We start from the raw sequence: 13266 nt of genomic DNA, 5'->3' as shown, positions 1-13266 counted from the left end.
CTGGCAGTTTCCTGGCCTGCAGGTTCAATAAGTGTTTTTCGTAAAAAAAAACGGCAGTCCAGAGGAAATGCATTCAGAGCGGTTTCAGCAGGACCCCACCGTCCATCAGAAACAGGAAGGGACTGCTACAATTTTGCAGACAGACACCACTTTATATCAAAGAGCTGCACAGAAATTCTACAACATGCTTTGTGTGAAATGTCGTGGTTATGTTAAGTACTTGTTTCTTTTTACGATATACTGCAGTGGTCTCTTCATGACTGTGAAAAGAAGCACCTTGACCTTAGGGGTAGCTGGTAGTGTGGTTGTTAGAGCTGCTGCCTTTACATGTATAGGTTGTAGGTTTGAATCCAAGCTCCAAGGTAAGCAAGGTATTTTGCCCTAACATCGCCCAGCTTTATAAATAATTGTAGGTAGCGTGAACCTTTCAGTTTCTCCGGAGAAAAGTGTCAGTTACATAAATAAATGTGCTGCAGCAGGAGACAGATTTGAACCCGGTACCTTCCACATATGAGGCAGCAGACTTACCGTAACCACTAAGCCCCCTACAGTTGTATCGGTAGAATGCATGCAGAGTCACAGCATGTCACTTCGATGTCTTAGTCTGCAACAGATTCCACCTCCTCAGGGTGTTCGTTCCTTTGCCAAGTATCCACTTCCTCATTTTCCATTGGAGGTGAATGCAGATGAAAAAAAAGGGTTATGACGATGGATAAATGACTATGTATGAATTCCTCCAGGGATATATCTGTGGTTTGGTTCATATTAAGTAGCCACTAATACAACTTAGGCCATTCAGAAGTGCCCATGTTTCATGAAACAGGAGTAATTAATTCCTTAGTGAAAAATGTAGCGCAGGTAGGAGCATGGAATAAACTGTAGAGAGCAGCAGAGCACCTCTGCAGAGAGTAACTGTACCACGCTGTACCACACTGTTCAACTTGGAAACAAGGACAATGGGCCACTTGATTTGAGTGATATCAAAACAGTAAGCGATAGATAGATAGATAGATAGATAGATAGATAGATAGATAGATGTAGGGACGGAGACAGTGGAATCACAGTAGAAGCAATTAATGACATTTAGAGAAGAATATAACACAATAAAAGGAATAATGCATAAAAACAATAATAATATAAATAATAATGAATGATGAAATGAAGAACAAAAATAATTAAGAGATTATGAATAAGTAGCACACTGACTAGGGCTACTGTTTTTTAATTGGATTGGAACGAAATGCGAGGGAGGGTATTTTCTCGGGTGTTGGAGGTGGGATTTAAGCCCACAACCTCCCGGCTGGTTACAAGCAGACGCGCCGAAGAACTGCGTTCCTCCTGTGTTCGGTTCCGTGCCGGACGGACGGACCCTGCCGTTCTCAGATCTGCGGGGTGTGTGAGGAGTGTGAGGAGTGTGAGGAAGGAGGCGCTCACGTGGCCACTGTAAGAGCGGATCGCGCGTCCGCTCGAGCGCAGCCTCACAGCGCCACGCGCTCAGTCGGGGACTCGAAATGAGACGCGGCGAGCAGCGCGGTATTTAACTGGCGGACGACAGCGGCGTTGGGTGAGTGAGTCTGCCTTTGTTCCCTATATTGTATACAATCATATATTCTGTTCTTTCACATGGACGTTTTGTTGCGATCCATTATTATTTACGCACATAATTTGAACGCGGTGAAAATCGGACCCCCCCGCCATTACGCGGTAAAAACAGGGTCCGAAACACCGAGTCGCGTAAAATGCGGAGTCGCGTTATTCATTGGAGCTTCGTGCGTTTTTCAATTGGTCTCGCAGTTAGACTAGTGCGTGGGGGGGTAAAACATTCAAATTTAGTAGTCGCGTGAGAAATGGAGCAGGGGTTTTTACAAACAAAACGTCCACAAGTATAATCGTGTACTAATAACAGTAATGAAGTAATAACACCAATAACACTATAGTATATATTTACAGTATACTAGTATAGAATCTGCGGGCGCGTTATATCAGAACTCGCGTTACTCTTTATATGTTGTGTATATAATATGTGTGTGTGTGTGTGTGTGTGTCTCTGAAGGTTTGCGTTCCTAGAGGAATCATGCTTCAAATTATACAAATATTGTTGTATGGACGTGTTTATGCGACTCTGTTATGATGATCTACACATTATTTATTATTAATATTGTACGCCGGAGCGCAAACTGTTGGGTTTCGCTCTAAAGCGAAGCAGCAAGTGACACGTTTATGTGAAGGTGACACGGTCACCTTCACATAAACGTGTCACCTGCTTCTTTTTTTTTTTTTCCCGTTTCTCTTATTAGTCCATTAATAATCGGAACGCGCGGCGCGCGCGCGGAGACACGCGACGTGTCCGGCTTCAGTCTGACTTTCTTTCTTTTTTTATTCCTCCCCCAATTTAATATTGTCACACAGATATCATATTTTCCTACTCCAGTTTCAGAAAGAAAGATTCACTTCTGCTCGTTCCTAGTGTCCTACATTCTTTCACCACAATATATTATTACTTAGGCAGAATTTACATCATTTTCGGTATTTTTTCCACGATGGTCATATTAGACAGTACTGGCTTTCATAAAACTGGGATTTGTTCTTTCCTCCGCTGCTTTGTGGTAGTTAGGGTCCCACTTGACTTGTCATTTTTTGTGCCTCGGCACTACTATGTGTCTCAGTCCTACTGATTAGTTTTATTTGTTAAATGGCTGAGTTGATCTATGACAGCAGTTGTGCTACAAGCACAGTAAATAAGATTTAAGTGGGTAAAGGAGCCTATGGTTATTATTGGATTATTGTACTGTGCAGTGATTATGTGAATCATTATGGTGGGATACACTGACTGAAGTAATAGAGCTTATAGCCTCAGCTGAATAGAGGTGTAAAAGATATATTTAATGATAAGGGGATAAAAAACATACCACACCGCCATAAATTATTTCTTCATCTTTAGATGGTTTCTCATGATGTTAGGGCTTCTTTAAAGCTGCTGTAATTCAGAGCACTGTCATGTTATTTTCCTCCCCTATCCTCTAATCCAACAGACATTCTGCTTCACTCAAAGAATTTTGTTAGTAAATTCTCTCAGACAACAAGCAAACTGAAGTGCCATTATGGAGAGTGGAATATTTCTTTTTTTTCCTAGTAATTACCAGAATGGAAAGCCACAGCAACATTAGTCTTCTTAGCGCTCCCCTCAAATGGCACAGCTTCTGGTAACAGCTCTTATTCAGTAGATTTCTTACCAAAGACATTAACAGAGATGGTTTTCACAATGCCATATTTCTGTTGTTTAGAAATATTTATTTGTCATATATATAGAGAGGGGAGGTGTGGTGGCACGGTGGTGCAGTGGGTTTGACGGGGTCCTGCCCTCCGGTGGGCCTGGGGTTTGAGTCCCACTTGGGGTGCCTTGTTACAGACTGGTGTCCCATCCTGGGTGAGTCCCCTCCAGCCTTATGCCCTGTGCTGCTGGGTTAGGCTCCGGCTCCCCACGACCCCAGATGGGGCAAGCGGTTTCAGATGGTGTGTGTGTGTGTGTGTGTGTGTGTATGTGTGTATATGTATGTATATGCAATATGTATATATATATATATATACATACAGTATATAGGTACTTGGTATCGGGGGGGGGCGTGAAGTGGGTTGGACCGGGTCCTGCTCCCCGGTGGGTCTGGGGTTCAAGTCCCGCTTGGGGTGCCTTGCGGCGGGCTGGCGTCCCATCCTGGGTCTGTCCCTTTGCCCCGTTCTGCCGGGTTAGGCTCCGGCTCTCTGCAACCCTGTATGGGACAAGCAGTGTGTGTGTGTGTGTGTGTGTGTGTGTATCTGGATGGGGTTAACACCCCTCAGGTAATTAAATGGGGGTGTTGCCCTCATGCTGCCTTTTGACCCTGATGAATGTTGTGTCTTATTTCCTCTCATTTGTATCTAGGTGGAGTTAGTGTTGTCATTTTACATATTCTGTGGGTGAAAAGGACAAGGGAGCAGTGTCATTATAATAACTGATGAATTACCAATATGTCGTGGAATATTTGCCAGAAAACATTGAATATGGGGACAATTACTGTAAAGTCTGAAGCAAAGCAGCTGGTGACATTTGAGAAACCGTTAACCACATAGCTCATGACCAACATCAGAAATGTGGTCCAAATCAGGGAATTTTGCCTATTTTATAAGTCTGAGCATCTCTCCCTGTCGCTCTTTTAGGTTTTTTAATTTCTTTTTCGTGTCCTGTACGCTTTTTGCCTGTTCTTGCAGCTTAACTCCCAGGGAATGGAACGGCCAGGAGGATATTTTCTGAACGTGTGGTTTTTTTGATTTATTTCTGGCCAGTGCTCAGTTTCACACCCCTGAGCCCCCCAGTTGTGTGTCTAACAAGCCCAGTTTGGTATCTGACTCATGCAAAGTCCTACACATGGCTCTTCCTCCTCTGCAGCGCTGGCTTGGCCCTGATGATCTTCCTTTCCTACATTTTCTGCACAAACAACCTAAGATACAATACTCGAGTCCAAGGACACTCTAGTAAATGTAGAAAATACACAAATAAGTTAAATAAAGGACAATAATACACCAAAAACATGATAAACTCAACACAGGACAAGTTTCATGAACGCTAATAAGGTAAAGATACTGTTATTCTGAGAGTTTCCTTGCAGGGATTGATAAAGTGTAATTCTATCCAAGTATGAGTGTGTTATCAAAGTAAACAGCTTTATATTGAAATGGTGCAATTTAGTTAAAGCATCTTTTTGAGGATTCCACTGTAGAGACCTTCCTGCTTCCTTTAGGTTATGTCTCTGTCCTTGACGCTGTCGTAAACTCTGTCCCAAAATACATAAATCGTGACAAAATGTACACAGTACAGCATGTCATAATATGAGAAAATCGATGCATGCTGAATTTTACCGAGTCTGTTTATAGGTAATAATTGCGTTCACACTCTTCAGTTACATGTTTTTAATGCTGCTGTGGAACATGTAGACTATGCACTGATTTTAACTTAAGCAGTGTGTGTAAAATACTCTGGGTGTTGGTCATTTCTCTCTTCGACAGGCTGCAGCGTCATTTGTTTTTCTTGAAACAACCTGTTAAGAGCCGTAATCTTTGTTCATTCTAAGATGTATTAATATCTCCTCATCTGTCAAAACACCAACGCTTCCGTCTTTAGAGTTATTCCGTCAAAATGGGTTGAAACAATCGATTTCAGTTGCTGCCACGAAAAGTAAAATGGGACAATTAACCGTTTTTGAATTTGTCAAATATCTTGTGTATATTGTTTGTTTTAAAAAAAAAAAAGCTGGAAGCACTTTGCAGATTCATTGTTTGCACAAGGTGTTTCAAAACACTTTCTGCGGTGTTTGTAAAAGGGGTGTGAGTGAGGCTGCCACACATCGCCGCTGAGCTCGTCAATCTCACGTCACATTTATGGGCGCTGTCAGTCACCACAGCGTTATAGCCCTCCTTGGGCACTTACATGGAATTAGGTCCTTGCTCTCTCACCTCTTGAAGGTCACTTGAACACCCTTACCGTGTGCATCGTCCTTGTGTTTCATACCCACATTTACACATGCAGCTGATGCTCTTCTCCAAAGCTACTTACAGTTTTTATGGGGAGCCTAACAGCATGGGTAACGTTTACCAAGAAAATTGAGGGAAAGTACCTTGCCGATGTCACGCGGAACACAGGGAGCCGAGACGGCCGAACCCAAGTGCGGCGTCGTTCGTTAGACGTTGAGGGAAGAGGCAAAGTCTCAAAACCAGGGACAGGCCAAGGGTCGGTCGATCGGCGAACAGGACGGGAACGAGGATCCGTGGACGTGGTCGGAGAACGAAGCAAGGAATCAAAAAACCGGAGATCGTGGACGGAGCAAGAGTGTAGTAACACGGCGAAGGGCGGTTGTCTCAAATGAGATTCCGCAACGGTACGGGAGCTGAAGAGGGTCTTTATAGGATGACTGATTACTCATGAGTTAGTGCGGAGTCAGGTGTTGTCGGCGTGGATGTGACAGATGAATAGTACAATAGCTGGAGATGGGATTTGAACCTATAACCTTCAAGTCCAAACGCATCAGCGCTAACACTATATTACCAGTCTTAACACCGCACCTGCTTTTTTTGACTAAATATGTTTATTTTCTTGTTTCCTTCATCTGTGAGTTTTGTCAGTTGCTATCTCTGGGACCAGTTTTTCTTGCCATTGCGTTATTGTGTCCTGCTGGGGGAATAATACTGTTTTTGTTCGTTCGTACGTTCGTCCGTACGTTCGTTTGTACATTCGTTCGTTCGTTCGTTCATTATTGCTAAGAAATAAAACCACAGTGTTCATTTTGGGTACATTATTGCAATACTCACACAAACACCCTTCTCCACTTGCTTTACTCCTCTTCTCGTGAACCACTTCAAGGAAGTATTTACAGGCTAGATGACTGGGTGTCTTCGGACAAGCGAGTACCAAGTCATGTGCGGAGAGCTGGCTGAAGTGGGGGGCAGGAGGGGGGCGTGGCCTTTATGGATCCTTGCTGTCAGAAACAGCAGGTCTCACATGCAGATGTAGCCTGGACAAGCAAAGAAACACTGCTGGTGGGGAAATCTTCCGTGGAAACACGTGAACGCACCTGTATTTCCAATGTACAGGAACTGGAACGCAGTGGGGAAAAAAGTGGTGGGCTCAGCGCTGAAGTGAAAACAAAATAATTTTGTTTCTAAAGTGGCACGTTCATCATCTACTCTGCAAGCAAGGTCTGCTGAGCAGCACAGGAATGATAAACTGGTGCCGTATTCCCTCTTGTATGCAATCGATGGAGCCGTAGCCACACAGTAGGTAAGGCATGCTGTCGCTGCTTGGGCAACAGAGCTTTCTGGAACCTTCTCCATCTTCTGTTCTTTATAAGAGACACAGGATTACTTTGTCCATCTGTCCAGTTATACTGGGAAACAATCTGTTTGTATTTGCAGAATACACTAAAAGGGTGTTAATACACAACAGTTATGACTTTTCAGCATTAACGCACACCCTTTGGGGGGCACGGTGGCACGGTGGGTTGGACCGGGTTGGACCGGGTCCTGCTCTCTGGTGGGTCTGCGGTTCGCGTCCTGCTTGGGGTGCCTTGCGATGGACTGGTGTCCTGTCCTAGGTGTGTCCCCTCCCCCTCCAGCCTTTTGCCCTGTGTTGCCGGGTTAGGCTTCGGCTCCCCGCGACCCTGTATGGGACAAGTGGTTTCAGATAGCGTGTGTGCGTGTGTGCCCTTAATTCAGGTGCTGCGTCATTCTAGAAAAAAGAATGTGGTGTAAGCTATAATAATTTGCTTCCTGTTTAAGGTACAAGGTCTGTGGATTTGGTTCATGAACTCACCATGTTCAATAGATGTCCAGCGAACTGATTTGACCCCTCCTTGTATTTATTTACACGCCCTCATAGTTAAATTCTCGGGTTTCTCGGTGTACGGTTACAGCGTGACACCACTTTTTTTACTACACTCTGTACCTCTCGCTTTCATCACGTTATCATAACGTCAGCAAAATCTAGTCCATGCAGCTGATGTCAGGTGCTACGGTTCCTGGTGTCCTTAACTTGTTTATTCTGACTCCTGACTTTCCATTCAGTCCCTGATGGGTGCGCAGGGTGATATGTCCGCAGTCACTAAGCCCTGTAATTGTGGACTTGTGATAAACTGGGGAAAAAGGTGAACATAAAATATGTGCTCAAGGTTCATGATGAGGAGAAAGTGGGGGGTGGGGGGTGGGGGGTGGACGGAGGACTGCGGTGTCCCATTACTGAACAGGACACCGGTGGTATCTGCGTCAAGAAACACCTTTGGATTCTGCGGATCGGCAGTTTCCACAGAGTAACCTTGAGGGCACGTCTGAGGGTTTATTATGGCGGGGGAGCCAGCATGTGACCCCCCCCCCCCCCAGAGAGCACCCTCTTTGTGTTCTTGTCACATTTACATTGCATGGCACATGTCACATATTTTGTGCAACCAGTTTGATGGAAAGAGATTCATTTTGACCACAGTGTCAGCTGGTATGATTAATTTCCAACCTGTCACACGCTATATATAGACACGACTTCACTCTTGATGGAGTCGTGCAGAGCATAGTTTTCAGAGCGGGATGGTTTGTCCTCCTTGCTAATGTTGAAAAGCTTCAAAGCCACCAGTGCATTAGCTGTCAGTCATCCAGCGTGCGGTTTTGTCTTCCCTTCTCCACACGGGATGGGCCGCAATGTACAGCGCGAGCCTGGTGATTCTGCAGAAATGCGCACAGCTGCACTGATGAATGCAGTAATGGCTTGCGAGAAACAGAGTAAAGCACGTTTCCTTCACTCGACGACCAAAGGTTTCCACACCTCTCCCGCGTAGAAATGAAAATGAAAGTGAAGTACAAGCACACACTGAATTCTAGCACTTTTGGGAGTGAGAGGGAGTTGACTCGTCCGTCCGTCCGTCCATCCATCCATCCATCCATCCATGCATCCATCCATCATCATTAATCACTTGGGCAATGTAAGGTCACTGCGGTCCAGAGATGATCCCAGAAGCGTAGGGTGTGAAGAAGGTTACTCCTCACATGTGGTGCCGCTTCATCACAGGGGTATTACACACATACGCACCCACACACTCATTCAGTCACACATGAACACACTATCACCAGTTTAGAGTCACCAGTTCACCTGCAAAGCATATCTTTGGGCTGTGGGAGGAAACAAGAGCACCTAGAAGACACCCAAACCAATCTGGGGAGACGATGAAAATGTAGGAACTGTTGCCTCCTCTAAATAACTAATGTTTATGAGCATTAAACATTTTCCCTGCGGTTGAACGTGTGGATGAACATTTTTTGGCATTTCAAAATTAACACACATCAGTACCTCGAATAAACATCCCATTTAACACGGGACCCTCTTACTCTTCGGACCATTTCTATTTATATAGCGCAAATGTGGTCTTTTTAACTTGTGATGTAAGAGCACTCTGAGCATCAGCGTCGGCTGTTAAAGTTCCTCCAACCAACTTTGGCAGGAGCCGAGGCACTGTTGGAAAACTGGGCTGCGTCCAGCGAACTCTCTGCTGCTGACACAACAGCGACACCTAAATAAGTGAGCTGATAAGTGTGTTACATTTAGCCATCAGGTTAATGCGGCTTAAGAGAGTCACTGGCACTGAATATTAATGATATTAATGACACCGTAAAGTTATAGCTTTCAGCAGCAGTCAGTTTGTAGTGGCAGGAAAACCCATAAACCACCCTTAAAAAGCTCTTCCATTCAATGGCGGTGTTGAACATTTTGCCAGAATTACACGCTTTCCGTGGTGAAAACGTTCACACTTACTGCAGTTAGAGTTACCGGCGTCTAGTAGGCATGTAGCACTCTGTCATATACCTGTAATTATCTCCTTTGTGCCTTCGAGAAAAAGCCTCCCTGCATCTTTTCTGACATTTGAAACCCAAATGGCAACATTGAAATCACTACTGTAAGTGAATAAATAATGCGTGTTTTTCCGAAGGCGGAGCGTTTACTGTTGGCAGCGAGACCCTCATTAATGTTGTGTGTCCAGGTGGACGTGTCCATCGTCTTTCTTTACACTTCAACCTGCCGCTGCTACGGCAGTCAACAAACAGGGTGCCGCTCCGCTTTGTCCGCTCGGCCTGCGCTCGAGTGGTGAGTTAATGTTTGTCGGATGTTCCGTTATCGTGACGCATCTGGTCTTTCAATCTCGGTGGATCTAGAGCTGAAGATCTACTTAGCAATATTATGTCTTCGTAAGTGATTCGCCTCTCAGCTCGTTCTCCGGCGCACGCCCTTCCATCAGTCCCCTTATCCGGTGCACACGCCAGGTTATTTTCTCCTCCCTCCAGCTGTATGAGGTCAAGGAAACTTTTGGATTCTCTTCTCATTTAGGTTATATCTTCCCATATTGCCCATATATCTGCAGAATCTTGCCAGATGTTACGCCATCTAAAACAGACCATCCACGGGCTCCTGAACAGAGGGCCGGGAAGGCGTTCAGGTATTATATCAATTAATAAAACCTTTTTAGAAAATTGAATCCCATATAGTGCAGAATTAAATAAAGAGGAAATAATAATGTCACTGTGAAAAATAAGCGCACCCCAACATATCTGTACTGGAAGTACTATGCATTCAAGTGAGGTTTCTGCAGAGCTTTATATTGAGTTTGTATGTCTGTGTAGATGTTTCTTGTGCTCCAGTCAGGATACTAAGCTGCATGTTTGCTCCAGCTCTAAAAGACAGCCTTGTCCTGGGTCAGTCAGAAGAAAAAAGTGTTAACTGATCCCGAGGAAGCAGTCATATCTGCAGTTTGTCTTAAAACATCGCATCGGGGGGTATTTCTGTGCTGCCGGTGCCCCTGCCTGTGAAGTGCGACCAGAAGAGAAGAGGGTGAGACCTCTCAGGGGCAATTTGATCAGAAAACAGCTGAAAGTTCTTGATGAGTCGCGAAGCATAGAGAAGTTGCTCTCCCCAGTTTCTCAGACAGATTTAAAGCGGGGGAAGTACCGCCCGGCTGGGGCGATTAAAAGCAGCTGTTGGGTTTGATGGTTGACTCTGCACATTTCCCCTTACTAAGTCTTCAATAGAAAGGGGGTGCAGTGGCGCAGCGGGTTTGACCGGGTCCTGCTCTCCAGTGGGTCTGGGGTTTGAGTCCCCCTTGAGGTGCCTTGTGACAGAATGGTGTCCCGTCCTGGGTGTGTCCTCTCCCCCTCCGGCCTTACGCCCTGTGTGTTGCCAGGTAAGGCTCCGGCTCACCATGATCCCATATGGGACAAGTGGTTTCAGATGGTGTGTGTTTGTGTGAGATGTCTTCAATACTTCCTAAAGATGGGGTGCAGTGGCACAGTGGTTCCTGTGGGTCTGGGGTTTGAGTCCTGCTTGGGGTGCCTTGCAACAGACTGGCATCCTGTTCTGGGTGTACCTCCTATGCCTTGTGTTGCTGGGTTAGGCTCCCGTTCGCCGCGACCCCACTCGGGACAAGCAGCTTAAGCCAGTGTGTGTGTGTGTGTGTGTGTGTGTGTATACTTCCTGAAGTAAATATAAAATGAGATGGATACAGAGAACAGACCTAATATTCATTCATAATGCATTTAAATACTTATATTTTAGCCCTGCAAAAATTACCATTCAAATTTAGCACTGTCGGGGTTCTCACAATATCTCTTTTACAGCCTGGGAATCAATGGAGCATTTTTAGAAGGTTTTTAGAAGTGTTCCGTTAAAAGCTCGGTGCGTCTCTGAAGTCAATCCATTTGTGTAAAAGGGGAACAATCAGACTGAAAAATCTGGGCCAGTTATGTAGATCATCTTTACACTTCTATCCAGAAAAGTTTTTCATGAGCTTTTCATTTGGACAGAGGGCCCTGAAATCCCACAGTGCTGTTTCCTGCCAAGCACATAGTTTTAACAACAAAAGAATATGATATAGTTCTCTGCATGTTGATTTCATAACAGTGAGTCCTGCAAGTTTTTTTTTTTTTTTTTTTTTTTTCCCCTGAAAAAGGTTTTCCGCTATCCTGTAGAGTGGAACACCCTCGAAATCCTATGTTTACATATTATTGGAAATGACTTAAAATCTGCATATTTTAAGAAAAATGTCAAAAGTAAACTGATCAAATGTTAAGAAATAAATAGATTTTTCACGTGGTGTTTCAGAACTCTGCTGCTCTTGGACTCAAATAGACTATCATTATATCATGGTCTTGTGCTTTATAAAAAGTGCGAAAGTATGCCGCTCTGTTAGGGCACAATATGTGACTGACAGCTGTAAAGGTTCCTGAATTAACTGTCTCCTCTGTTTTCACATCAGGTTGATCATGAGCCATAAGAAGGAGAGACAAACATAAAGACTCCAGATGAGACAGGAATGACCATATGATGTCAGAGGTGAGTATGCGTGATTGACAGCTTTAAATGACAATCTTGTTCTGAAGGGCTGGGGCAGAGAATTGCTCGAGACTGTTTTGTGTATAAAGTATGAAAATTGCCGAGTAGGACGTTATCAGTTCTCCAAATGACAAAAATTGGATTTGGAAATAATTAATTGGCGTTTCCATGAAGCTGTGTTGGCACTGGTTGCACCAGATAGAGGAGGCAAAATGTTTCTAAGTGAAAGTGTGTGAGAATTTGTGCCAGCCTCTCTTTGGGTACCTGTTTGACTTGACATTTAGACATTAAGGTAGCATTAAGTAGCACATCCTGCCCCTATCCTCGCTCAACAGGTGTTCTGTGGAAACATATGTCTGATGTTTCTACGTAGCACCAGTCAAAAGTTTCGGTACACTAAGTGGAAAATCGTTTTTTCGTGCCTGGGTTGTTAGTCTGAAATGTCCTTTGAGTTGCTTCTTCATCAGGTGGTTTTTGCACAACTTTCAGCTCTGTTTTGGGTTGATGTCTTGCTGAAGAATGAAGGGCTACCCAACTAGCTGTAATCCTAATGGGACTGCCTTTCTCTGAAGTATGCTATGATAGCCGTGATGGATGACATTGACTTCGTAAAGCTCACCAACTCTGTGACCAGCCAAGCAGCCCCACAGCATCACACTTCCACCACCATGCTGGACAATGAGAAACACGGAGATATAGGCATAGGTTCACACTCTCTGTGTTACAGATATGATGCAGCTGGACCCAAATATTTCACCATTTTGACTCATCGGTCCTTAACAGAACCTTACAGAACACTACGTGACAGCCACGTTGTCCCAATTCTTTTCTTCGTCTGTCTGTATTTATCAGACTGTCTGTATTTGTTAGACTGGCACTTTATGCTCATGTTCTGCTCATAAATTTGCACGGCAGATGTGATCGTCCTCTAGCCTGTGGTTTTCTCACACACATTTTTAAAAGTTGAGATATCTGTGAGTCATGCAGGCTACACTAGAAAGTTGTGGCCAGATTGTAGTTCTTTTTTCCAAGGAACTGGTGGAGGTGAATCCATGTCCCTTCGCAATCGTCTGATCCTTCTGCCAGTGTACCACACTGCATTGCCCAAGATGTGAATGTTAGTCTGAATCAAAGGTTTCAATAGATAATAACATTAACGTCTTGCTCATAATTACTAACTTCAGTATCCCCATCAGTAAACTGTGAAACGTAACACCTGAAGGTTTGGCTTTGCAGACCTTTCAGTGAATACAGAATGAAGATGAACCGTATATTATTTACCAGTATGTGATGTTACAGCGAGAAACGTCAGACATACAACTTTTTTTTTAGCTGCTTGCTGATATTGATATTGCTACAACTTCTGTGTGACACTGTGT

At 44.3% G+C, this 13266-nt stretch overlaps 1 protein-coding gene across 5 annotated transcripts in view; it reads left to right on the top strand.

Annotated features, from left to right (window-relative positions):
- The first annotated feature begins 1354 nt into the window (after positions 1–1354).
- LOC108934647 (oxysterol-binding protein-related protein 5-like) overlaps positions 1355–13266 on the top strand; it is a 36402-nt gene continuing 24490 nt past the window's right edge. For 4 of the 5 annotated variants that reach the window (XM_018752618.2, XM_018752616.2, XM_018752621.2 and 1 more), the window contains exons 1-2: positions 1355–1564; positions 11811–11887. In XM_018752618.2, the coding sequence (XP_018608134.2) occupies positions 11876–11887 (12 nt within the window). In that variant the 5' untranslated portion in view covers positions 1355–1564; positions 11811–11875. Of the gene's footprint in view, positions 1565–6534; positions 6809–11810; positions 11888–13266 lie in introns of those variants that run through there. The other variant, XM_018752617.2, reaches the window with a different exon arrangement.

Source organism: Scleropages formosus, chromosome 11, assembly GCF_900964775.1.
Source record: "Scleropages formosus chromosome 11, fSclFor1.1, whole genome shotgun sequence".
In the NCBI taxonomy this organism is placed as follows: domain Eukaryota; kingdom Metazoa; phylum Chordata; class Actinopteri; order Osteoglossiformes; family Osteoglossidae; genus Scleropages; species Scleropages formosus.
This window is presented reverse-complemented; position numbering and strand designations above follow the sequence as displayed.